This window comes from Lemur catta, chromosome 19 (genome assembly GCF_020740605.2).
Source record: "Lemur catta isolate mLemCat1 chromosome 19, mLemCat1.pri, whole genome shotgun sequence".
Taxonomy (NCBI): domain Eukaryota; kingdom Metazoa; phylum Chordata; class Mammalia; order Primates; family Lemuridae; genus Lemur; species Lemur catta.
Window position 1 is genome coordinate 23,166,297 of NC_059146.1, and position 26,177 is coordinate 23,192,473.

The window sequence follows — 26,177 nt, forward strand, 5'->3', positions numbered from 1 at the left end:
TGCTTACGCTGTTCCAGCTGCACTGGCCTCCCTGCTCTTCCCCAATACCTCAGGCACACGTGGGTCTCTGAGCCTTTGCACTTGGTTTGGCTCCCCCAAATATGTTGCATAAAATATAAAAGATGTCTTTTTTAAATATAGGGCTGGGTCGTAGGAAAGTAAGGGAATTCCATGGAAGTGAGAAACAGTAAAAAAAACACAGATCCACAGGGCTAAGCAAGTATTGTAGGTGTTATTTGTCCTGGGGCTGTTTGATGGTGGCCTCGAACCTGGGTTTCACTGGGGTACAGGAGGCAAAGCTTAGGGCCTGAGCAGTGCAGGAAATGAGGTTGGAAACCCACCTCTTAAATCTGGGATGCCTCAGTGGGTAAACTAGAATCAAACAATTGCTCTACAGAGAAAATTGGTGGAGACATTTGTCGGTCTCAGCCTTGGTGGTGGGTGAAAAAAGGAAGAATGTCTTCTCTGAGTATTCCTAACCAAGCACTCGCATTCTCACCAATCTGGGGCCAGAATTCATACTGATCTGTGTGGCCTCCCAAAAATGCAAGCTGAACATTTAATTTAATTTAAGTGGTGAGATATGGGTACCACCCCCCATCCCACATAAATAAATTTTCTCTTGGAAAATACCCTTTAAAGACAGATCTCAGAGAATTCCCACATCCAAGGAACATGAGTCCCAGTCTTTGTTGACTTAAAAAGACACCAGGAAATAAGCCATCATGAGAGTCAACAGAAACAACAAATTACAGAATCAGAACTGCAAAGACCGCAGACCTTAGAATTAACAGATGAGAATATTTACAATGTAAATTTGATGTTTAAAGAAATAAAAGAATAAATTGAAAGTATAGTGGAGGGAGGAACAAGAGTTAGAATTGACCAGGCAGATTTGAGAAGGAACCAAATAAAATCTCTAATGATAAGAATATATATATCATCTTTGTAATTGGAAACTCAACGGATGGGCTGGGCACAGTGGCTCATTCCTGTGATCCCAGCACTCTGGGAGGCTGAGGAAGGAGGATCGCTTGAGAATAGGAGTTTGAGACCAGCCTGGGCAATAGAGTGAGACCCTGTATCTACAAAAAATAAGAAAAATTAGCCAGGCAGGGTGGTGCATACCTGTAGTCCCAGCTACTCAGTAGGCTGAGATGGGAGGATTGCTTGAGCACAGGAGTTCAAGGCTGCAGTGAACTATGATCAGGCCACTGAACTCCAGCCTGGGCAACAGATTAAGCGCTTGTCTCTAGGGAAAAAAAAAAAAAAAAAGGAAGGGATGGTTTAAATGGCAGACTAGACATAGCTGAGGGGAGAATTAGTGAACTGGAAGATAGATTTGAAGAAATTACCCAGAAGAGAGCACAAAGTAATGGAAGATTTAAAGGAAGGGCTAAGAGCTATGGAAGAAAGAATAACTAAAAGAAAGGAACAGTTTGCTTAGATATTTAGGTGACTGAAAAAGCAAGAATTGGCCATGAAGGCCAAAGGGAAGAGTGTAGCTGAATATGACCTCAGGGTTTCTGGTTTAATGGTGCCTGGTAAGGGCCATTGTAACTCCAGTCTGCATTTGATCTGCCTTTCTCCAGGCTCCAGGAGAGAGCTGAACTCCAGTTCTGAAATTTCTCCCAAGAGAGTGAAATGGTCTAGCACTGTCACCTCTCCCCAATTATCCCTCTTCTCAGATGGTAACAGTTCTGGGTCTGAAGATACCTCGAGTCCTTCTGAGAGATCCAAAGGTAAGAATTAGGGTCATTCTGGCCTGACTGTAGATGGAGCAAAGGCAGGTCATCTGACGAAGTTTGGGACAGAGGCGCCGCAGCCCCAGCTCAAACCTCATCCACCCCTGCCTGGACCCTCTTCCAGTCTCTCCCTCCAGCCCATCTCTAAATGGCCCCAGAGAGGGCTTTCTGTACCTAGAGCTGCCCTGGCCCCTCCCTGCTCACAGCCCCATGTTGCTTCTGTCACCCACAGTCCAAGCTCTTCAGCCTAGTATCTGTATGGTCTGGTTCCTGCTTTAGCTCTCACCTCAACCCTGTGCACAGAAAACTCATCTTTGGAGATTTTTAGGCTCTGGTCTTTGCTAAATCTGTTCCCTTGGCCTAGGGCACTCCCACCTCCCTCCTTGGCCTGGCGTGCTGCCCCTTTCCCGACACTCAGAGGGTCTGATCTCTGAGAAGCCTTTGCTGCACATCATAGGCTTGCGTCAAGGCCTCCTCATTGCCAGGACCTCCCTCCAACCTCTTTATCCAGCACGCCCAGGGCTGCTGCTTTCATTTGAGCACGTGTGTCGCTAGGCTCCACGTCCCTTTTCGCCTCACTTTCTGGACTGAGAGTCCTTTGGGGACAGGGTCCTAACCAGTGCCCAGGACGTTGGAGGCTTGAGGACTGTGTGCTTATCTCCTGCCTACTGGGCCCCTAGATCTGAAGTCACAGCGTGTGGGGCCTCCCTTTCTCCAGCCCCAGAGTCCTGTTGTCATTATGTGTCTTGTGGGGATGGTGGGTGGGAGGAACGAGGTAAGGGATGTTATCTTTTCCTGTGTCCAAGTCTGTCTCCTACCACACCGCCCACTCTCTTGCCAGTCTGGGAGCCATTCGAGGGCAAGGCTTCAGTCTAAAAAATTTCTGTTCCTTCTTCAATCTCAGCACAGGGCCAAGTCCTATTTTGGGGTAAATGTCTGGAATATACCTTTTCCCCTGGCAAACTTCTACTCATCCAACAAGACCCAACACTAATGTGCCCTCCTCCAGGAAGCCTCCCTGACTTCTCCAGGCACAGTCAATGTTTTTTTCTTCTGGTCCTTTTATCCCGGAGTACTGCCCTGTCTCAGACTCAGTTCTGACTGATGGTGTTTAGGTCAGACTTCCCCACCAAATTAGTGGCTTCCAAGGGAAGGGACCAGGACTGACTCATGTCTGGCTCTCCAGCTTCATCACACAGAGGACCTGACCCATGAAAGGGCCCAGGAAGTGTTTGTTGAATGAACAAATAAAGGAACAGTATTATGAGTGTTATTTCATTCTCCGTCCAGCTTTTCTTCCCTGGATGCCACTTTTTCTTTATTCTGACCATCTCCCTACAGGGTCCTGGAGCAGGCCCCCAACGCCCAAATGCAGCCCACAGCCGACCAGGCGAAGCCCTCAGACACTCAAGCGGAGCCGGGTGACCACCTCACTTGAGGCTTTGCCCACAGGAATGGTGCTGACAGACAAGAGTGGGCGGCAGTGGAAGCTGGGATCCCTCCAGACCAGGGACGACCAGGGCATTCTCTATGAAGGTACACCCTGCCCACGAACGGGCAGGTGCTGGGCTAGGCTGGGCCATTGCAGCACCAGGACGGGGAGGGGGACCCGTTCCTGAGAATGGTAGTGGAAGCCATGTCCCCAGCTGCAGACCTGCCTCTACGCAGCTTTCCCTCAGACCCAGGACTCTAAACCTGCCTGCCTACCCGGGCCTGGCAAGTAGTGGAAATGAGTGCAGGAGGCTGGAGGACGGCAGTTGGGAGTGGTGGGACTGCAGCCAGTGGGAAAGTGTGTGCCCTGTGCAGAGTGTGCTCCTCCTCGCCGCCACCTGCTGTCACGTGGGGGTGTAGGCCCGGTGGCCGAGTGATCAGGACAGTTGATCAGCCTACAGAGATAAGATGGACCCTCACCCAAAATTTGGTTCAGATGTTGAGACTTATGATGTTCCACACCAAGAGGATATGAGAGGTTTATTCCTTACATAACTGGGGAGTCTGCAGAGAGCAGAGCAGGCCTGCCACGTGGGTCGGAAACGCCTGGAGAGAGCGAGGCGGGGAGGCTGGCCTGGGTGGTTCACGTGGCTGGGGTGGGGCTGGGGTGAGGTTTCCTGTACCGACACCTTTTGCCCAGGTGGGATGGCTGGGGAAGGGGAGGGGTGAGGCTTAAAAGCTGTGAATAGTGAAACCTCAAACAGTGGAGTCAGATTCTTTATTACAATGAGGGAAATAACAACTCTGGTGTTCGTATTAGTATTAATAATACCAAATGTTTGTTGAGTGTTTATGCAAGGCCAGGCCCTGTTCTAAGCACTTTATATGGGGTTTTTTTGCACTTTTTAAATTGAGATAAAATTCATAAGCATAAAATTCACTCTTTTAAAGAGTAAAATTGAGTGGCACTTGGTATATTCAGTGTTGTGCAACTATCACCACTACTAATTCCTGAACATTTCCTTCACTCCAGAAAGAAACCCAATACCTTTAAGCAGCCACTTGCACTTCCCTCTCCTCCCATCCACCAGCAATCACTAATCTTTCTGTCTCTATGGATTTGCTGATTTTGGACACTTCATATAACAGAATCATATAGTATGTGGTCTTTTGTGTCTACCTTCTCTCACTCAGCGTCATGTGTCCAGGGTCCATCCATGTTGCAGCATGTGTCAGTGCTTCACTCCTGATAGCTGAACAATATTCCATTGTATGGGTAGACCCCATGTGGCTTCTCCATTCATCAGTTAACAGGCATTTGAATGTTTGGGGTATTATGATAATGCTGCTGTGAATATTTGTGTACCTGTTTTTAGATGGGCATATGTTTGCTTTCTTCCTCTTAACTCTCAGAATTCTCTTAACAGTCTTAGGACATCAGTACTTCCATTATCCCAATTTTATAGATGAGGAAAATGGATTCCAGAGATATTAATAACTAGCCAGGCTTTGGGCTCCAGGGATCTTTCAAGTTGTCAGGGAAAACCAGAAACCTAGGTTTTGATAGGAAACCTTTGATTTGGATGTGCTGGCTGGCCGGACAGGCATAAGGCCATTTTTTTGTTTGTTTGTTTCTTTTTTTTTTTTTTTTTGAGACAGAGTCTCACTCTGTTGCCCAGGCTAGAATGAGTGCCGTGGCATCAGCCTAGCTCACAGGAACCTCAAACTCCTGGGCTCAAGCAATCCTACTGCCTCAGCCTCCCAAGTAGCTGGGACTACAGGCATGTGCCACCATGCCCGGCTAATTTTTTCTATATATTTTTAGTTGTCCGGTTAATTTCTTTCTATTTTTTAGTAGAGATGGGGGTCTCGCTCTTGCTCAGGTTGGTCTCAAACTCCTGACCTCGAGCGATCCACCCACCTCGGCCTCCCAGAGTGCTAGGATTACAGGCGTGAGCCACCGCGCCCGGCCCATGAGGCCATTTTGAGCCTCCCGCTGGCTAGCTCTGCCTTCGAGTCTGGGGAGGGGCAAGGCAGCATGTTGGGACAGCCCCTGCGCTGAATCCTGGCTTGGCTCCGACATGCTGAGTGAGCCCAGGCAAGCAGCTCGAGCACTGTGTGCCTCGATGTCCCCCACTGGAAAAGTAAGAAATGATGCCCCGTATGCCTGTTTCCTGAGGCTGTTGGCTCCAAATGATGACAGGATGGAGGCAAAGCATTTGGAAAACTGTAAAGGGACCTTCCCAGGCCAAGATAGGCAGTGTTAATCACGGAGGGACAGCAGGGCGAGGCAGGGAAAGGTCGAGGAGAGAGGAGAGAGTGAGGAGGAGCGTGAAAGAGAGGGGTGTGAGCTAACACTTAGGGAGCATTCACTCCATGCAGGCACCATTCGGAGCTCTGTGTCATAACCCACATGATGCCCCCAGCTGTGTTGTGAGAGAGGCACCCTTATTACCATCTTACTACTGGGGCACAGAGAGGGGAAGCCGCTTGCCGAAGGGCACATAGCCTGCAAATGGCAGAGCTGGGATTTGAACCTAGGCAGTCTGGCTTTTCCTAAGAAAGGGAGAGAGAGAAGGAATGAGAGTGAGAAGGAATGATAGGCAGAGAAGGATAGAGGGAGAGGGATGAAAACCAACAGCAAGAAAGAGATGGAGGGGAGAGAGGAAGAGGGCAGGGAAGGAAGACACGCAGGGCCAGAAGCACATGAAAGGAAGAAACCACACTGTCCTCACCGGAAACCGCAGTGGGAAGTACAGGAAGGGAAGTCTGGGCCATGTGGCTTCACCTTTTGTGACTTAGGTTGTTTGGTAAAGATAACAAACCCTGTCCTGGCACCCCGCCTGCCCGAGTCACTCATTCCTTCAGCAGATCCTTAAGCAGCAACTACCGTGTGCCAGGCCCTGGTGCCGGGACAGACACAGTGGGGCTGGCAAAGGCCCTGCCAACCCTGCTTGCACTTGGGGAGGCTGCGCAGTCGGGCGGCATTACCCCAGGGCAGATCGCCCTTATCTTCTGCCAGTTTGCACCAGTCGAGAGGAGATAGTGTCCTGTAGTTTAAACAGTAACAGTAAAATAGCAACAGCAAGCCGAATCTTTATTGTTACCATGGCAGTGGACACTTTTATCCCACTCTGTGCCCCGCCAAGTTCTAAGCACTTTACGTCTGTTAACTCTTATCTGTCTGTCAAATACTGGATTATAATGTCATACTCCTGGCCTCCCTGGAGCAGTATGGGAGAACCATCATCCATTGCCGGTTGCATAAATCCCTGCAGCTGCTCACCGTGGCATGCCTGGGAAAGTCGCCCCGTAAAAAAGCTCAGGTTCAGGTCCAGGCCCTTGTGGATGGAGGTTTGGGCCTTGTGTTAGTTTCCTGGGGCAGCTGTGACAAATTACCACAAACTTCGTGGTTTAACACAACACATATATATTCTCTTACAGTCCCAGAGGTCAGAAGTCCAAGATCACTGGGTATACGGTCTAGGTGCTGGAAGCAGTGGTTCCTTTGGAGGCTCTAAGGGAGAAGTCACTTGGAGTCCCCAGCGAGGATTGGGGAGGCAGGAAAACGTGGGGGGACCTTGGAGCCCAATTGTGTGGGCAGGTCTCCTACCTCTGCTGGCAGCTGGTTGTCTGACCTTGTTCAAATGACATTATGACCTTATGCCTCAGTCTCCTCATCTTCAGAGGAGAGATCGTAGCACTACCAACCTCACACAGCTGTTGTTGGGAGAGTTAAATCAGCGGAATGGTGCCTGGGAAAATAGCAACTGCTGTATAAGCACTTTCTGTTGTTATGGTTGTGATGGGTCCAGAAGAGCATTCTTGCTCCAAGTTCAATATTGCCCTTCCTTTCGCGAGCAGAGGCTCCCACCTGCCTGCCTGCCTGCCATGCTCTGGTCTCCATTTGGCATATCAAGATGTTGCATGTTGTGTGGAAGGGGTTGTTGTGTCGAACAGGGGTCACCCTAGATCACAGAGTCTGGAGCCCTGGGCTTGTGGCTGGTCTCTGCTAGGGCCCTTGCCCCAGTCTGGCTTCCCTTGGTTCCTTCTGCAATGAAAATGGCCCAATTAGCTCTCCAGGCTGTTAGTGGGAGGGTCAGTTAGAAAAGTGGAAGAGAAAAATTCTTTATAATCTGCAAAGCAGTGCAGGAAAACTGTATTTAAATCACCAGCTTTTCCTGCCTGCTTCCGAGCGCCAGGCATGTACAAATTGTCTTCTGACCTCATGCTAACCCTGTGAGACAGGTACTGTTGTTACACGCGGGTTCCTGTGAGGAGCAGGCTCTTGGCCATGATGTCCCAGCTGGCTCCAGGACACCTCTTGTTGATCCCCCAAGTTCCCTCCCACAGCCAGAAAGGATCCTCTATCTCTGATATCCGTGCCCTGCACACTCTTCCCTCTTCTGCTGGGCTCAGAGTATCCTTGGCCTTGAACGTGTAGAACCAGGTCTCAGCCTGGTTCCAGCTGGAGCTTCTTAAGGGGCAAGGATGGCTTCTAGGTGACTTGCTCACCTCCTTATCCCTTAGCTCAGCATCTTAGGTGACACCAACCTTGATGATTAAGGGAGGGTGGGAACAACGAGAGGGAAGGAAGGAGGGACACAGGAGTGAGTCAGGGTGGACAGGCCATGATGGTTCAGTTCATGGGCTTCAAATGAGCGAGACTTGGGCCAAGTCTGCTCTGCCACTTACCAGCTGTGGGACTCTGGTGTTAATGGGGATATTTTAAAAAGCTGCCACATGTTGAGCAATCTGGATGCACCAGGCTCTACGTTGGGCTGTGGGGCTGTGAGTGGGTTGATTAAGCCGTGCGCATAAAGGGTGATGCAAGCTCTGGCTGCACACTTAGCCGGTACTATTATTATTCCTGCCAGCCTGCTGAATGCTTGCAGCCAGTCTCAGAGTGGGCTTCATTACTCCTATTTTATAGACCTGGAAATAGAGGCCCAGAGATGTTTAGCACCTCACCCAAAGTCACACAGAGGAACTGAGAGCCAGAGGAACTGGGATTTGAACCCAGGTCGGCGTGATATTTCTTGGCCTCTCTAAGCTTTAGCTCTCTCATTTTCTCACCTGTCAAATGAGGAGGATGCATGGAAAGCCCACACTTAGCACAGCGCTGGAGATGCGGTGGGTTCCCGGAAGTAGGCTCTGTGGCGGGACAAGCACACGGGGTGTTTATAAGGAGCCAGTGGAGGGGGGAGAAAGGAAGCACGTGGGGCAGAGGGAGAGGTGGAGCCGCGATGCAGCCCAGCGATAGCCTCAGCTGACCCTGCAGGGGTCTGGAGCAAGAGTGGCCCTGCAACATGGCTCTGCGTCGGACCAGGATGGCTGGGCCTTTGTGTCCCCTTTGATCCATCATTGGATATGGGTCACTGTTGGATGAGGCCACTCTGCACACGATGCACTTAATTCCCCCGCCACAAGTTGTGACAATTTGTGGGAATCGTCCACCAGGGAAGCTCATCAGAGGCTCAGTGCCCCCTCTGCCTACCAGGTATCCAAATCCCAGGCTCCCACAGGAAAGCAGGTGTTCAGCATAAACCACATCCTTTGCACAAACGGTTCAGGCCCCGTGAGCTCCTCTCATCAGCCAGGGAATGCTGGGAGCCCTCCTGAAACCCAGTTCCCAGACCTCGCCCGGAGGGCGGTCCAGGCCTGCTGTGGTAGCCCTTCCTGCACAGCTGGGTACTGACAGCACAAAAAAGAGGGAGAAGAACCTCGTTGCTGGGAAGTTTGAGGACGATGACTCTGACCTTCCCTGCGGGTTGTAACCTTGCCTGCTTGTTCTGTTCCTCCACAGCTGAGCCCACCTCCATCCTCGCCTGTGGGTCAGATCCCCAGAAACAAAAGTTCTCGCTCAAATTGGTGAGTGGCCGGCCCTGAGGGGTGGGGGGCAGCGCCAAGAGAAGGGCCTGGGGCTTTGGCAAATGCATCCTTGACTTCTGAGCCCCTCCTAAGCGGGAGAGTTCAGCCTGGGGGCCAGGGTCCACCCAGCCAGCAAGGAGCAGCAAGACCCCGGGCAGGCTCCCGGTTCTTCATCACGCAGGGCTGTTTCAAACCTTCAGTTGCATGAATCTGGCTCTGGTGCTTCCTGGCTATGTGATGTGGGCAAGCTCCTCCCCTCTAAGAGCTCGGTTTCCTCATCTGTGGAATGGAGCCACTAACACCCACATCGGGTGGCCACCTGCCCACTACTACCTGCCTCTGCATGTGGTTCGCAGCCTCATCGTCATCCCTGGGTGCTGGGATTATGGGTGACTTTTATTTTCTTCTTTTCATTTATCCAAATTGTCTCATACCCCAGAAAACTCAGGACAGCCGGGTCTGTTGCCCTTTCTCAGTTCTGGGACAGAGGCCACGTGAGTGGGTCAGAGTGTGGGCTCTGGGGCCAGGCCCACTGACGACAGCTCGCACCTGCTGTTGAGAGCCTATCACATGCCCAGCCCAGGCCAAGCCATTCACAAGCACCGCTTTGTTGAATCCTCTCAACGGGGTAGCTACCACACCCCATCTCACTCTTTTCAGAAGGGTTCACGGGGGGCCTGGCGCAGTAAACACCCCACCAGTCTGCACTGTTCCTGTTATTGTTATTTTTACCACCATCCTCACCAGGGAAGCAGAAGTGAAGTCTTGCTCTCTGCTCATCCGTGTGACCTAGTCAGCATCTCCTGGGGTTCAGAGCTGGGTGATGCTGGGCTGTCAGCCGGCCCCAGGCCCAGCCCTGGAAGAGCTCCCAGTCTGGTGGGGGAGACACCATGTCACAGTCCCATCAAGTAGAGGGACGTGCTGCCAGGGAGGGAGCATGGGGCACAGGGCCGACCAGAGGACATTGAGAGCCTCCCCATCATGGGGTTTTTGAAAGGGCAAGTGCTTATTGCCCGGTGTGCTCATCCATTCATTTATTCATTTGTTCACCAAACCTTTCCTGGAGCTTCCTGTGAACTGAGTGCTGGGGACATTTGCAGAGATGGTCAGACCTGATTGCTGCCCTTAGGGAGCTGCCCCCGTGGGGGAGTGGGGCACAGGCATGCATGTACCCCGTGGATTGATCAGGGCCCGAGAGGCTGTGCTCACGGCAACTCGCAGTTACCCAGAGCTCACTGTGGCTTCACCTGTGTCACAGAGAGGACTCCAGGGCAACAGAAGGATGGGCAGGGGCTGGGAGCCAGGCTCACTAATGACCAGTAGCACCTGCTGACGGAGAGCCTGTGTGACAAACGCTGGGCTGAGAGTTTGACAAGCACTGTGAAGCATACAGGATGGCTGCTATGTTCCCGTTTAACAGATGAGGAAATGGAGACTCACTTGCTCAGGGGCACCCAATGTGCGCATTGCTCTGTTCACCGCTGTATCCTCAATGCCCAGATGATACTCAGCCCTAATGGAGGCTCTGTAGAAAGAATGAATTAATGACAGAGCTGAGATTTGAACCTAGCTCTGTTTGACCTGCCCTCGTAAGAACCCAGCTGCACTAGTTGTGTTTAATTAAAATATTTGGTTTGACTGTGATTTTTTTAAAAAGACCCAATATTAATAATGGCTTAAGCAAGATAGTATTTTGTTGCTTTTTCCCTTAAAAGTGTGGGGCAGTGGTCCTGGGCTGCTGTGATGGTTTTGTAAACAAGGGGCCCAGTTTCCTTCTCTCCTGTTGCTCCAACATCTTCAACTCATAACCTCCATCTCCTGAGATGCTGCTTCAACTCCCACTGTCACCTCTGCATTCTGGCCAACTGGAACAGGAGAAAAAAGGAAGAGCCTGTCCCAGCCTTTTAAGGGCATAACCTAGAAGTTGCCCACATTTCTTCTGCTCGCACCCTGTTGGCCAAGACTTGGTCATGTGGCCATTCCTTACTGCAAAGGAAGCTAGGAAATGTAGTTTTTAGCTGAAGGCCACTTTCCAGGGGAAACTTCCAGAGTCTATCATAAAAGAAAGAAAAGGATCCTGGGTACTGGGAGGTAGCTCGCAGTCTCTGGTATGTGTTCACGTGCAGCACCCTAGGAATTTGGTTCTGATGTGGGGGAGTTCAGGGACTTGGTTGTCACTGGCATTACCCTGGGGTTACAAACGGCCAGTGGGGATTGGGGGCCCTTGTCTAAGAGAGTTCGGTGTGACAGCCTTCCAGTCTTCCTGTCCCCCACCAGGATGCCAAGGATGGGCGTTTGTTCAACGAGCAGAACTTCTTCCAGCGGGCCGCCAAGCCTCTGCAAGGTATTCCACAGGGACGTGGGCAAGGGGGAGAGAGTTAGGAGTGCCAGCGTGATCACGACTCCCTGTAGGTGTGGAAACAGTAGGGAATAAAGGCCCAGGTTTGCACCGCATCTGTGCCCACAGCCTCATGCCTGTCACCTTTCCGGCCTCGAGCATCAGAGGAAAGACAGCATGTGCTGGGCCTGAGTCTTCCCAGCTCTTGAGAGTCAAGTATTAAATTTTCAGGAATACTGTAAGCCGGTTGTTACATACAGCTGTCATTGAAAATTAAATTACACAAACTTACAATCAAATAAATTACATTCAAAACAAAGGTAATAATATTCAAAATCTCATCACGTCCTAATTATTTTTCTACATTATTATCTGTACTCTAGAGGTTATTTACATGTATTGCCCTGTGTGGTGACAATACTGCATAGTGGCATCTGCTGTACGTCTCTCCCGGCTCACATTCAGTCACGTCACATTGGTAGCTTGAAGTTGGCCGTGGTGGGAGGTGTTTACACCGCAGAGATTGCAAATGCTGCCAGTGAAGACTTGTTCCCCGGACAGCCAGCGTTAAACTTGCCTCAGCACACGTTGGTTCTTTGCCACCCCACTGGAACGTAGACAGGGGCACATTCTGGCCCCATCATGGCCAGTTCAGACAGTCATTGATCTCATCAGCTCTGTGTGTGAATTTAGAAGTTACTCTGTCATTCTTAGCCTTCCCACTTACTCTACATTTGTATATGCTTCCTCAGAAGTCACCTGCAGACATGGATCACTGATGTTCATGGGTCACCCACACCCACCCTCTCAGAACCCCTGTCCCACTGTCACCCACCCACAAAGATGTCATCTCCTACAAGGAGACCCAGGGTCTGGTCTGAGCACCCTTTGCTTGTGGTCTGAGAGTGAGCTGTTGTTGCCACGGGCCTGGGGCCAGGTGGGCTCTAATCTCGAGCCCCTGCCTCCTACAGTGAACAAGTGGAAGAGGCTGTACTCGACTCCCCTACTGGCCATCCCCACCTGCATCGGCTTTGGTGTTCACCAGGATAAATACAGGTGAGCCGCCTCACTCGCTGCCCTGCTCACTGGCCCCTTTCCTTTTGTCCCTTTCGTGTTCCCGGGCATGGCTGGGAGCCTGGAGCCATTGGCCAGTTAGTTGCTTCCTTCCTTCCCCCATATTTGAGCCAAGCTGGTACCAAACCAGTCAGAGCCCTTAATTTCATCTGGGACCAGGACCTTGCAACCCCTCTGCCACCGTCCATCCTTGGTGGACTATTCCTGTCCCCTGTTCATCTCCTACCTCCTGCGATGCTCGTGTCTTCAGGTTCTTGGTGTTCCCCAGCCTGGGGAGGAGCCTTCAGTCAGCCCTGGATGACAACCCGAAGCACGTGATGTCGGAGAGGTCTGTGTTCCAGGTGGCCTGCCGGCTGGTATGTACCCAGAAGTTGCTCAGCCCCAACATGCAGGAGGTCGCATCAGATCCTAGTTTATCAGGCTGTTTATTCGTGGACATCCAGTCCCCACTTCCCTTCACTGAACACTGGGGGGGCTGGACGCTAACTGCCACAGGCGGAAGGTTAGAACCAGGGTGATGAGCACTGCCATGGGGGGCTCTTGGGGGGCTGTGGGCATGGAGGAAGGGGCCCCAGCCTCCAACTGAAGACTTAGGTTGTGCTTCCTGGTAGAGGCTGTTTCCAAGCCAGCACTCCCAAGACAAGTGGGAAACAGCAAGGTGCTGGTTGGAGTAAGAGTGGGAATACATGAGGAAAGAATATTCCAGGCCAAGGATGTAGCTGAGACAAAGGCTTGTAAGGGGGAGAGCGCTTAAGGCATTTGTTCATTCATTCATTTAGTCATTCATCCTCATGAAGTATTTATCAGGTACCTGCTGAGTGCCACACTGTCCCAGGGGTTGGGGGTAAGCAGGGAGCAGCATAGATGTGGTTTTGTGTCTTGGAACTCACAGTCTAGTGGGAGAGGGCACTGTTAAATAAAACAGTTGCACAGATTGTGACAAGTACTCTCAATAGAAACGTCCCCCTGCTGTGATGGAGAATAAGAGGACCCAGTGTAAATTGCTGGAGGAATAGATATACCGTGGGAGTGACATGTTAGGGGAGTCTTGGAGTCGTCATGTTCAGAGTGTCTACTGTATGGTGTGGGGGTGGGGAGCTCAGCATTGCCCAGGTCACACAGGGCCTCATACACCAGGCTGAGGGGCTGGGACCCTGTCCTGAGAGTGCTGGGGAGCCATGGGAAGATTGAGAGAAGAGAAGGGACAGGTCAGCTCTGGGGCAGAAAGACCCTCAGGGGCCATGTGGGGATGGACTGGAGGGGAGAGACTGTAGGCTGAGTGAGTGTCCTCATGGGAGAGGATGAGGCCTGAGGAGGGTCCCAGGCCATGATGATGGAGAGTTTGTGGAAGTAGAACAAGCAGAACTTGGTGGACAGTTCAGCCCTGGGGTCAGGGAGGGGCCTGGGGCTATAACCAGGATGTAGCTCACACCAGACAGCTTAGTGCAGGAGGCTAGCACTCAGTGGAAAAATTGGAGCTGGAAATAAAGATATAAATTGCTTAACTAAATTTATTTCTGCTTTCTAGGAGAAATGAGAAGAACTCTTTGATGTACATGGGTGCTAGGTCATTTTTGCAGAGGGGCACCCTTCCTCTCCTGAGTTTGCAGTCAGCTAAAAGATAGATAGAAGAGGTAGATGGAAAGCCACGTTAGCTTGACTGCCGCATCCTCTGAGAGCCTGATTAGAGGTGTGCTAAGGTGTGCTATCAGGGAGGGCTTCCTAATGCTACACCCAGAATTCGTCAGGCTTAATGCCCCAGTCACAGACAGTGTCAGACAACCCCAGGCCTAACAGCCGGGGTTCCCTCACCCAGCTTTGCATCACAGCCTCTTCATGTTAGTCATGCTGCTGTTAGAGATGCTTGCTTGCTTCTTCCCCTAGCTGGATGCCCTGGAGTTCCTCCATGAGAATGAGTACGTTCATGGAAATGTGACAGCCGAGAATATCTTTGTGAATCCACAGGATCTGAGTCAGGTAAGAGCCGGGTCCTACCCACTCTGGAAGCTCTCTGAGCTCAGGTTCCATCTGACTCTAAACCTCTACTTATTTCACAGTGTTTATTGCAGACAAAGGATTGTCGTTCATCATATATAAAGAGTTCCTTTGAATAAATAAGAAAAGATAAGGAACTTAATAGAAAAATGGGCAAAGGATAAGAAAAGCAGTTCATAGAAAAAGAAATCCACAGGTTAGTTAAATATATGAAAAGATACTCAACCTCCCTAATAATTATAAAATTGCAGTTAAAAATAAGGTACTATTTTTTACCCTTTGAATGGGCAGAATTAGGAAAAATTATAATATCTGTTGCTGGTAAGGGTGCAAGGAAGTAGGAATTCTTCACACACTGTTGGAAGTGTGAATTGGGCAGCCTTTTTTGGAGGATAATTTGGAGATAACAATCACAATTTTAAATCCATCTGTTTTTTGAATCATCAGTTCCTCTTTTAGGAATGCATCCTACCCATATATTCATGGGACTGTTCAAAGATATATGTACAGGATATTCCTGACAACATTGATTATAATAGTTAAGTGGGAAACGCCTTAAATGTATAGTCCCAGTAGGATGCTGATTAAATAGTATTTTAATTAAAGTAATTTTTAATTACTGTTTCAGTTGCAAATTACAGAAACCCAACTTAACATGGCTTAAGCAAACATACAAAAAGAGGGGTGTGCAATTTATTAGTCCATGGAATGGAAAAATTCAGGACTTCATTGTCTTCAGACATGGCTGGATCTAGGAACTCAATCCCAGTCACTGGGAAGCCGGCTCTTCCATCCCTGGACTCCTCTTGCTTCTGCGTTACTCATTGTCAGGCAGACTCTTCCCTCATGGTGACAAAATTGCCACCAGAAAATCAGGCTTAAATCCCCAAAGCTCAGCAACCCCATTAGAAACAGATCAGGTGAACCCTACCTGAACTGCATGGACTGAGAGTTGGGGAGGGACAATCTCAGAGGAAAATGGTAGAACTGTGTATTAGTTGGGATTCTTCAGAGAAACGAAACCAATGGGGGTGTATATGTGTGGCCAGCAGGCTCGAGACCCAAGAGGACCTGATGTTTCAATTCAGGTCCAAAGGCAGGAAAAGACCAAAGTCCTAGCTCGGTAAGCAGTCGGGCAGGAGGAGTTCCCTCCTCCTCAGCTTTTCCTTCTATTCATATCTTCGATTGGTTGGATGACGCCCACTTCATATCTTCGATTGGTTGGATGACGCCCACCCACAGTAAGAGGAGCAGCCTGCCTTACTCAGTCTACCAATTCAATTGTTAATCTCATCCAGAACACCTTTATAAATACACCCAGAAAAGAAGTTGACCAAATGTCTGGGCACCCCCTGGCCCAGTCAAGTTGCCACATAAAATCAGCCATCACAAACTGTGACTAGAAGAAGGGGGGATATAGGTCTTACACAGACAAAACCAAGAGTTGTCCCCTAGCCACATGGTAGGATAAGATGTAGCCATTAAAAAGAAGTGGTTGACTTTTGTGCATCTGGCACGAGCAACTTTACTTTTTGTTTTAAATTCAGGGTCTCAGTCTGTTTTGTGTTACTATAATGAACACCTAAGGCTGGGTAATTTATAAAGAAAAAAAGATTTCTTTGGCTCATGATTGTGATGGCTAGAAGGTTCAAGATTGGGCATCTGGCAAGGGCCTTGGGCTGCTTCCATGTGAATGGGAGCTGGCATGTGCGGAAATTGCATGGTGAGGAGGAAGGGGGCGGGGGGGGGCAGGATCTTTGCAACAGTCAGCTCTTCTGGGAACTAATAGAGCGAGAACTCACTCACCCTTGACGAAGGGCATGCATCTATTGGTGAGGCATTCGCCCCACGATCCAGACACCTCTCATTAGGCCCCACCTCCAACAGTGAGAACCAGATTTCATCATGAGGTGTGAAGGAGTGAAACATCCAAACCAAAGCACTCAGTTAAACTTCATGGCAACCCTTTGAGGTGGGGACTATTATTTTCATCATTTTACAAATGGAGAAGTCAAAGTACAGAGTACAGAGACCTTCCATGACTTGCCCAAGGTTGGGTGGCCACCCAAAGGCTGAGCTGGCATTTGAACCCATGCCATCTGGCTCCAGAGTTAATGCCCTGAGCCACTATTAAAGTGCAAAAAGCTGGGTGCCCAACAGGAGCTACAGTGTGATGTCTCTGTGGAAAACAAGAGCCCTTTCCCCATCCACATATGTTTACCTGAGTATTTAAAGAAAACGATTTGGAATGATGAGTAAGAAACTTTACTAGTGGCTATTTCTAGGCAGTTACTTCTGGGTTTGGGAGACTGGGAAGAAACGTAGATGACTGGTTTGGGTTCTTTTCGTACCATTCCATAGTGTTTGGTATTTCCACTGTGAGCATGACTTAGTTTTATAAGTTAAAAATATCGTCTGTAATGGATGGGTTGTTTCAGATTGCACGCATGATTGAAATCTCAGACTCCAGAGTCTGCACCTCTAACCTGCAATCTGTACGGCTTTTTCCTTGTCCACAGGTGACCCTGGCAGGCTATGGCTTCACCTTCCGCTATTGCCCGAGTGGCAAACACATGGCCTATATGGAAGGCAGCAGGAGCCCACACGAGGGGGATCTCGAGTTCATTAGCATGGACCTGCATAAGGGATGCGGTATGCAGCTGGAGGAGGGGTTCAGTACCATGGGGACAAGCTTCTCATACAGGGCAGCTCTAGGGGTTCACAACCACAAACAGCAGGCGCCAGACACACAAGAGGTGCTAAGGGTGCCATGATAAGAAATTGGGAATGGGAACAGCATCCTGGCCACTGAGGGAGCTATGGGGCAGCAGTTCAGCACCAAGGACAGCAGGGAAGCTGGGCACCGGGAACCCTGAGTTCCAGAGGTTGGGGTTCAGGATCTGGTGTAAACTTGGGAGATGAGAGTTGCCTAAGCATGATCCAGAAGGGGCTGCTGAGAAGGTGGTTGTCTCAACATCCGGAGCACGGTGGCATGAACACTGGGGGTGCAGGATCTCAGGAGTTACCAGCCTAAGCCCTAGGAAAGGATGAGATTATCTATGGAAGGTGTACAAAGCGGGGAGAGGTCCCAGGGCAGATGTCTCGAGCCCCTCTTTCTCAGATCCCTTTGTATCATAGCCATCCATGTGCCTGCCTACACCCTCCCAGCAGGCTGAGCTCCCCTAGGCCAGGGATGGCACCTCTGCCCCCAGCATCCAGCGACAGAAGTTCAGCACAGTCAACAACTCGGGGTGTATTGAATGCTTACACAGAGCTGTCTAAATTGTGTGATTTAGGAGATGTGAGGAAAATAAAGCCTCATAGTCTCCTTTACCCTCCCCCACTGAGGCTGGGTTTGGTACCCATCCTTCTGGGCTCCCCATGTCCTGTTCTGTCTCCTTTGTAGCTCAGGTAATCCTGCACTGTAACCATCGCTCCCCTAGATTGTCAAGGGCTGGGACCCAACCAAACTCTTGTCTGGGTTTTCAGAACATGAGATAGGGTCTGGCACACGGGCGCTGAGGACTCGTTGACTGAGTGCGTGAATGAAAGGTGATGGGAGAGTGAGCTAGTGAAAGAGCAGGTGAAGGGAGGGTTGAGTGAAGAGTGAGAGAGTGAGAGTAAGCGAATGGAAATTGAATGAACAGGTGAGACAGCCCACATGGCTGGATGGCTGAGGGCACGCGTGCATGGTTGAGTCAGTAAGAGAAAAAAGGAAAGGGAGGGGCCTGTCAGTGAGTAGAGCATCTCGACTGAGCTGCCACCTCTTCCTCTCCCTCCCCAGCGCCCTCCCGCCGCAGTGACCTCCAGACCCTGGGATACTGTATGCTGAAGTGGCTCTGTGGGTTTCTGCCGTGGACAAACTGCCTTCCCAACACTGAGGATATCATGAAGCAGAAGCAGAAGTGAGTCTGGGGGTCAGCAGAACCCAGCACTGGCCCAGCACCCCTGCAGGCAGGGCAGGAGCCCAGGACCCAGCAGGGAGCAGGAAGGAAGGGGAGGTGGCATTTGAGAGAGCCAGAGGCCTCTGGATTCTCAGGCATATGCTCCGCTGTCCATTCCAGCAGGCAAGAGCGTGGGCTCTGGAGCCACCGCCATGGGTGTTGGGGGAGCAGTATCCTCCTCTGTGAGATGGTGTCCCACTAGCACCCCCCTCCCAGGGCTCTGGAGGGCTTTGGGGGAGTCAAGTACTCACAGTACTCAGCACAGGGCCTGGCCCATAGAAAGTGCTCATTGTGTGCAGGTCATCATGACACATTCATTTATTCACAAACACGTAAGCGACCTGAGCAGGTTAGGCCCAGGCCCTGCCTCAGCGTCTGGCACCACCAGCCACCCAGTGTCCATGCCACCAGCATCAGTGCCCTTACCTCTGCATGTGAAACCACCAGGTCTTGCCACTTGTGGTTACCACTCAGCACCAAGGACAGGGGGCAGGGGACATATGGGGAAGTTCTGGGGTGGTATTCAGCACCAAGGACAGTGGGCAGTTGACCACAAAGGGAAGTACGTGGGGTATGGGTTCAGCACCAAGGACAGCAGGCAGCTGGATCCAGGGAATGCCCGCAGGTCCAGAGGTTGGGATTCAGCATCTAGTGTGGGCTTGGAGGATCTGCCAAAGAGTTATCCAGAATAGGCTGCCCACGAGGCAGTTGGCTATCCACGTCTGGACTGGAGGATTGAAGTCTAAGGGGACCACAGACCTCAGGGATATCTCAGGAGTTGTCAGCTAAAGCCCCAGGAGAGGGTGAGATTATCTGGGAAAGTGTATGGGGTGGGAAGAGGGAACTTCCCAGTGAACAGCATTGAGTCCGTCATAATTCCCAGTTTTTAGCATGCCGTGTCACTTGTTCATGAGCCTTTCTTATTTTATTCTACCCCTTTATATCCCCCGCCTTCCTTCTGTCAGTCACGGACAGCCACTCAGACACACTTAATGTATGTTCTACTGATATGTTCACTTAGATGTATTTGTATCCTTAAAATTGCATGGTGGTGCTATGTGCAATCTGCATAAATGATGCTCTGCTCTGTATCTTACCTGTTTCTGACTCTTTTCAACTTTAACCACAACTTTACACGTGTGTTTAGTTCACTATTTCTGACTCTTGCTTCTGAATCTGTTTTGTATAGACATGGGTGTCTTGGGACAATACCTGGTGGTACTGTGTGTGTTTAATTTGCATAAATGGTACTATGCTCTAAATCCCATTCTGTTTCTTGCTTTCATTCAGTGCTGTGTTTTTAAACTTTAGCTACCTTGCTGTTTCACTGTCTCTGAGTCCTTCTCCTAAATTTGTTTAGATGTATCAATGTCCGTGAAAACTGCGTGATGTTGGGTATGTGTTCGATTGGCCCAAATGGTACCGTGACCTGGATTCCATCCTCCTCCAGGTTTCAGCTTAATTGTCACTCTCCCAGGGAGCCCTTCGTCATCCCACTATGTCAGATCTCCTGCTTGTACCTGCTCAGAGGAAGGGATGTGTCCCCACCATGTTGGCCTGCTTATAGTGACTCTGTCTGCATTGGGCACTGCACCCAGTCCTTCCTTGTGTCCTCCTCAGAACACCTGAGCTCATTGCACTTACGATCTGAGGCACAGAGGGCTTAGGTCGTCAGCCCAGGTCACACAGCTGCTGAGTGGAGGCGCTTGGGCTCAAACCCAGGACGTTCAACTCCAAAGACAGCCCCTGTCACCTTGATGCGTTTTCCCTAGTGCGGGAGCCTTATCACGGGCAGATTGGTGGTGCCTGGATACAGCCTGCCTTCACTCAATAAATGCTTACTGAGCACCTACTATGTGCCAGGCTCTGTTCTAGTCCCTGGGGGCACAGGAGTAGACAAGGCAAAAATCCCTGTCCTCGGGGAGCTCACACCCTAGTGGGGGAGACGGACAGTAAGGAGCTAAAGGCTGAAACACGCAGCATGCCAGAGATCAGACCCATGGGGGCCATGGAGCCAGACCCCTGGGTGTCCACCAGGGAGACTGTCACAGTGTGAGTGTGCACCACGCTTTTAGGTTTGATGTCCAGGGAAAGTCTCTGGCCACAATGACAGGTGAATTGCCCCCATGGGGCAATGAGGCTTTAAATAGTGGCAAGGAGGATGTCTCAGTATAGCCCGGACATGCTCCTCACATCTCTTCATAGAGACAGAGAGAGGCCTTCAGCTCTCAGGCCTCCACAGGCAACCTCTGCGTTGGAAGCCAGCCTCGCAGAACCCACTAGAACACAAGTCCACTGCCTGCCGTATTTTCCTGGAACTTTTTTTACACTTGTTTTCAAGTCATGACAGATGGTGCTGGTTTTCTGCTTATGGCAGTGAGAGTTCCTGTCAAAATGAAGCCCGGTGGAAACAGTCACAGTGTGAGTAGCACAGGGTGGACACACAGCCTGAGGCGACAGCAGTTTGTGAAGTGCCCCTTTACCTGTTCTGTTGGGCTAGTTAGGGACAGTCCGGGCTGCTTTCACAAGGAGACCCCAAACCACTGCAGCTTAAATGAAGGAGAGGCTCACTCCTCTCCCACTAACGGTCCCAAGGCAGGACAGCAAGGGCAGCACACACACCTCCTTCCAAGGTCCATCCTTCTGTGCACCAGAGAGCACGCATCGTGGGTGCGCAAGAAATAACTAGAATGAAAGAATGACCAGGAGGTGAATGCCTGAGCCAGCCTAGGCCTCTGTGTGGACACGGAGGTGAGTGCTCAAGAAATAACTGTAGAATGAAAGAATGACCAGGAGGTGAATGCCTGAGCCAGCCTAGGCTTCTGTGTGGACACGGAGGTGAGGCAGATGCGGCCCCAGTGGGGGGGTTCCCAGGCTGGGAGGAGACACACAGGAAGCAGGTGCTGCCTGTGAGGGCGGAGGTCGCCTGGGGCATGGGGGGAGCTGAGGGGAGGCACGTGACCCCGCAGCTGGGATGGCTGACCCCAGGCTGTAGAGAGCACAAGAGCCTCCCCAGGCAGGCACGGGAGAGGCAGGATTTCTAGGCAAACAGGACAGCACATAATTACACTCTCCATTCATCCATTCATTCATTCACCTGTTTCCTGAGGGTGTCCGTGTGTCAGTCCCCGTGCTGGAGACCAAGATAAGAGTCAGCTGGCACCTCTGCTCTCCACTCCTGTCAGGGAGACCAGCCCCTGGGGCTCCTCTAGGTTGAATCTTCCCCTTCCAGCTCCCCTCGCTCCTGTGAACAGTTGTATCACCCTTTTCACGTCTCCCACCTAAAGGGGCTTTGGATGAATGTGATGTGCTTCACAAAAAGGGTCTGCACTGCCCGTGTGGGTGGTGCAGGGTAAATAAGTCATGATGATAATTTTAAGACCAATGATACCAGCAGGGATAACAGTAATTCCAGACCCCCAGCTCCTGACCACACTGTGGAGGTCCAGGCACACGGAAATGCTCCAGGGAGAGTGGGCTACATCTAGAGGCTGTACCCCTAGATGCCCTGCCCCGCCCCCAACCCAGCCTCTGTTGGCGACTGGAGGCCGTAACCAAAAGGATCTTGAGGGGACGATGTTACTACGTACATGTTTTCTGCCACCATGACGCGTCCTCAGCCAGGACATTTTACTGTTGTGCTTGGCCTTTTTCCATTCAGTCAACAGGTATTCAATCATTTTTTGTACATTCCAGTTCATAAAGGAAGGAAGGAACGGAAGAGGAGAGGCAGTTTGCATCCCCAAGGCTTTCTGGCATGCAAAGCTCCTTGCTGGGCAAAGCGCAAATATGAGTCAGATTTGTGACTGGCTGGTCAGGGAGATCCATGGACAGACAGCGATGGTGGCAGAATTGCTTATGCGATCTCTTGATGGCACAACTCTTGTATCATCACTTGCTCACTCATTTACTCGCCACACACAACCTGAAGGTCGCTGGGAGGTGAGAGGGTCTGAACTGTCCCTTCTCATACACACAGTTGCCATAGGGCGTCAGCAGACCTAGGCACAGGTACACAGGGACCCAGGAGGAATTGATTTCCCCTGGCTGGAGGGGTTGGGGAAGGCTTCCTAGCAGACCAAGCCCTTGAGCTGCGTCTTGAAGGGAGGACATCCACGTGCCACGGCTTAGAGGTCAGGGTGAGCAAGGGCGCCCCAGGCAGTGGGAGCAGTATGTGCAGAGGTGGGAGGATGTTAGTAGATGCCTGGCCTGCTGGGGACTAGGAGTAGTTTGGTGTGGCTAGAGCATGAGATGGGAGGAGGGTGTGGGGGAGACGAAGCCAGAGGGTGGCCAGGTGGCCATGTATATCTTTATCCTCAAGGCACTGGGAGCCAGGAGGGGCAGGGGCAGCTCTGGACATAGAAAGACCCTCTGGGGCCACATGGAGGATACACAGGAGGCCAGGGAGGAAGGTGGGGTCTAGGGAGAGAGAATGAGGTCCAAGCTGGGCCCAGAGCCATGGGACAGGGGAGATGGGGTAGAGAGAGTTGGGGAGCAGGAGGGTGGGGCTGGGGAAGACCGGGGGACAACGAGGGCAAGGACGGCACCCAGTGACTGGATGAGTGGTGAGAGCCAGCCTGGTGGGCCGGGCCAGAGAAGAAATGATGTGGCTGGGGCTCAGGATGGAGCAGAGGCAGTGGACAAAATCCCATTTTCCTGAGCGGTCCAAGAGGGACGTGTGTGCGTGTTTGTATTATGTGTGTATGTGTATACAGTTGATCCTCATCATTCACAGATTCCATATTTGTGAATTCTCCTACTCCCTAAAAGCATTTGCAATCCCAAAATCAGTTCTTGCGGTGCTTTTGTGGTCATTTGCAGACACACACAGAGTAGAGACAAATTTGAGTCACCCGACACAAGTTCCCAGCTGAAGGTGGAACCAGGCAGCGTCCTGCCTCCTGGTTTCAGCTGTCATTCTATAAGCAAGTGTCCTTTTCACTGTCTACTTAATGCTACACTTTTCCTATTTTTATGCTTTTTGTGGTTGCTGTGGTGTGTAAAATGGCTGCCTAGCACAGTGCTAGGTGCTGTCTGATGTTCCTGGGCACAAGGAGACTGATAACACGTGTGTTAGATCGACTTTGTTCGGGCATGAGTTACAGCGCTGTCGGCCGTGAACTCTTATCATTTCACACTGCCTCAGCATCCATTTGAATGTAAGTAGGACTTTCTCACACCAGAAGGGCTTAGTCACCACTGACACAGTTTCCAGTTCCACATCTCCACTTCCTCAATGTGGTTGATCCAGATATCTGCCTTCCACCATTGCCTCCTGGTGACCCCCTCCCTATGGGACAGCTTGATGCAGCCTACTTGACAGCCCTGCTGGTCCCCACGCCCCACGTGGACTGTGCAGATAGGCCTCAGTGACCACCTCTCGGGCATGGCATGACCTAGAACTCAAGCGTGTAAGCCAGCGTGCTTTAAACCCACCAACTAAAACTCCCCACGGGAAACCTGTTTGGATAATATCCCGGACTCCAGTAAAGGCGTTGGCCCATGGGTGTCCCCCAACATACTCTCTGACCCCTATGTGTGTGCACGTGTGCGTGCGTGTGTGTGTGTGTGCGCGTGTGGGGGGGGAGGTTCCGGGTGTGCTGTCTACCCTCCAGGACCTGTAAGTAATAAAATCTTTATTTCCATCTCCTGTCTCTCCTAATCATTGAAGATGGCCCTCTCCATCTTAAAGATCCTAAATTAAAACAGAGTTCAATGCTAACAAATTAACAGTATTTATTAAATAAGACATCTTTCACCAGAAACACACCTAAAACAAGGTTATATATTGATCAGCTGATGAAATGTGAGCACTGGTTCTGGATTAGCTAATTCCGCATTCACAGCGACTCTGCAGAACGTAATGACCATGAATAACAAGAATCGACTGTATATATATTAGGCATTCTCTTTTAAAAGGTTGTTCTCCTTTCCCTAAAAGACCTTTCACGTGTCTTTCTGTCCCTTCAGGTTTCTTGACAACCCGGAGGCCCTGGTGGGACTGTGCAGTCGCTGCATCAGGCCCTCAGGTATGTCCAGGAAGGGCCCTGGGGGGGACAAGGTGGCTTAGGGTTGCCTCTCTTTACGTTCCTTTGTTTTCATTCCTTGAATTTTCCAAATTGCATTTGTAATAAGTACCCATTGCCAAAAAACATAAATCTTCAAAAAAAAACCTCCTGTCTCTAAACAATAACAAAAAACCCACAGATACATAATATTTTAATGGAATCATATTATGCATGTCCATAATGTGGATATGCAACTTAGTATCCAACTTTGTTTTAATTTAAGAAGTAATCTTGATTTGTGCTTAAAAAAATAAATAAAAAAGACATAACCTTGGAAATTTCCTGTGTTTGTACATGTAGAATTTTGTCAGTTTTTTTAAACTGTCATAAAATACATATACATAAAATACATAAAATACAAATGTCAGTATTTTTTAAACTGTGATTATAGCTCATTAGTCATGAAATCAATTTAATTGGTCAAGAATAAGATTTTTAAAAATTAAAAAGGACAAAAAAAATTAGTGCCTTGTAGGAGCTAAGGAAATGTTTGTGAGTGGTGGTTTCAATGACACATATTTATATTTCTATGTATGCATGTAGGTACCAGGTCATAATGTAAAATGTGTTTCTAACATGGGTCTCAGTTTGAAAATGTCTGAAAAACACTGGTGTATCTGTTTGTGAGTACAACAAGCCATTGTATGAATATACCGCAATTCATTTAACCAGTTCCTCATTGAAAAACATTTAGATTGTCTCCAACTTTTTGGTGTTATAAACGTTTTCCTCCTTTTTTCCTTTATTGGGTTTTGGTTTAAATGCCACCATAATATTTGCTTATAAAATAATTAAAACCAAACTGAAATGGGAAGCATAAAAAGTGAAAGTTCCTGTCTATTCCCAGCCCCCTCCCCATCATACTTTCAAAAGTAATCTCTGTTAATGTTAATAGTATGGTGAGTACGTATGTCAGTTACCTACTGCTTCACAGCAAACCACCCAAAATCATAGTGGCCTAAAATGATCTGAGCAGACATTTCTTAAAAGGAGACATACAAATGGCCAAACAAATATACGAAAAAATGTTCAACATCACTAATCATCAGAGAAATGCAAATCAAAACCACAGTGAGGGATCATCTCACTCCAGGTAGGAAGCCTATCACTAGAAAGACAAGAAATAGCAAAAGGGAACTCTTATGTGCTGCTGATGGGAAGGTAAACTAGTACAGCCACTATGGAAAACAGTATGGCGGTTCATCAGAAAACCACAAATAGAACTACCATAGGATCTAGCAATCCCACTACTGGGCTTTTAGCCAAAGAAAAGAAAATTACTATATGGACGAGATATCGACACCCCATGTTTATTGCACTACTATTCACAATAGCTAAGATATGGAATTGACCCAAGTGTCCAGCAACAGATGAATGGATAAAGAAATGTGGTGTGTATGTGCACAATGGAATACTATTCAGCCAAAGAAAAGAGTGAAATTCTGTCATTAGTGGCAACATGGATGGAACTGGAGGACATTATGTTAAGTGAAATAAACCAGGAACGGAAATTTAAAACCACGTGTTCTCACTCATATGCAGAAGCTAAAAAAAAGTTGATCATGTAGAAGTGAAAAATAGAACAGAGGTTACTACAGGCTAGGAAGGGTAGGAGGAAGGGAAGGATACGGAGGGATTTCTTAAAGGATATAAAATTACAGCTAGATAGGAAGAGTAAGTTCTAGTGTTCTATAGCACTGTAGGATGACTA

General features: G+C 49.7%; 1 protein-coding gene across 4 annotated transcripts in view; it reads left to right on the top strand.

Moving 5' to 3' along the window:
* The window catches only part of VRK3 (VRK serine/threonine kinase 3), a 38,095-nt gene that overhangs the window by 6,745 nt on the left and 5,173 nt on the right, over positions 1–26,177 (top strand). For 2 of the 4 annotated variants that reach the window (XM_045531092.1, XM_045531093.1), the window contains exons 4-13: positions 1,593–1,742; positions 3,087–3,281; positions 8,983–9,047; positions 11,325–11,391; positions 12,357–12,441; positions 12,710–12,815; positions 14,344–14,436; positions 16,974–17,106; positions 18,239–18,359; positions 19,849–20,251. In XM_045531092.1, the coding sequence (XP_045387048.1) occupies positions 1,593–1,742; positions 3,087–3,281; positions 8,983–9,047; positions 11,325–11,391; positions 12,357–12,441; positions 12,710–12,815; positions 14,344–14,436; positions 16,974–17,106; positions 18,239–18,359; positions 19,849–20,065 (1,232 nt within the window). In that variant the 3' untranslated portion in view covers positions 20,066–20,251. Of the gene's footprint in view, positions 1–1,592; positions 1,743–3,086; positions 3,282–8,982; positions 9,048–11,324; positions 11,392–12,356; positions 12,442–12,709; positions 12,816–14,343; positions 14,437–16,973; positions 17,107–18,238; positions 18,360–19,848; positions 20,252–24,368; positions 24,428–26,177 lie in introns of those variants that run through there. The other 2 variants (XM_045531094.1, XM_045531095.1) reach the window with 2 other exon arrangements.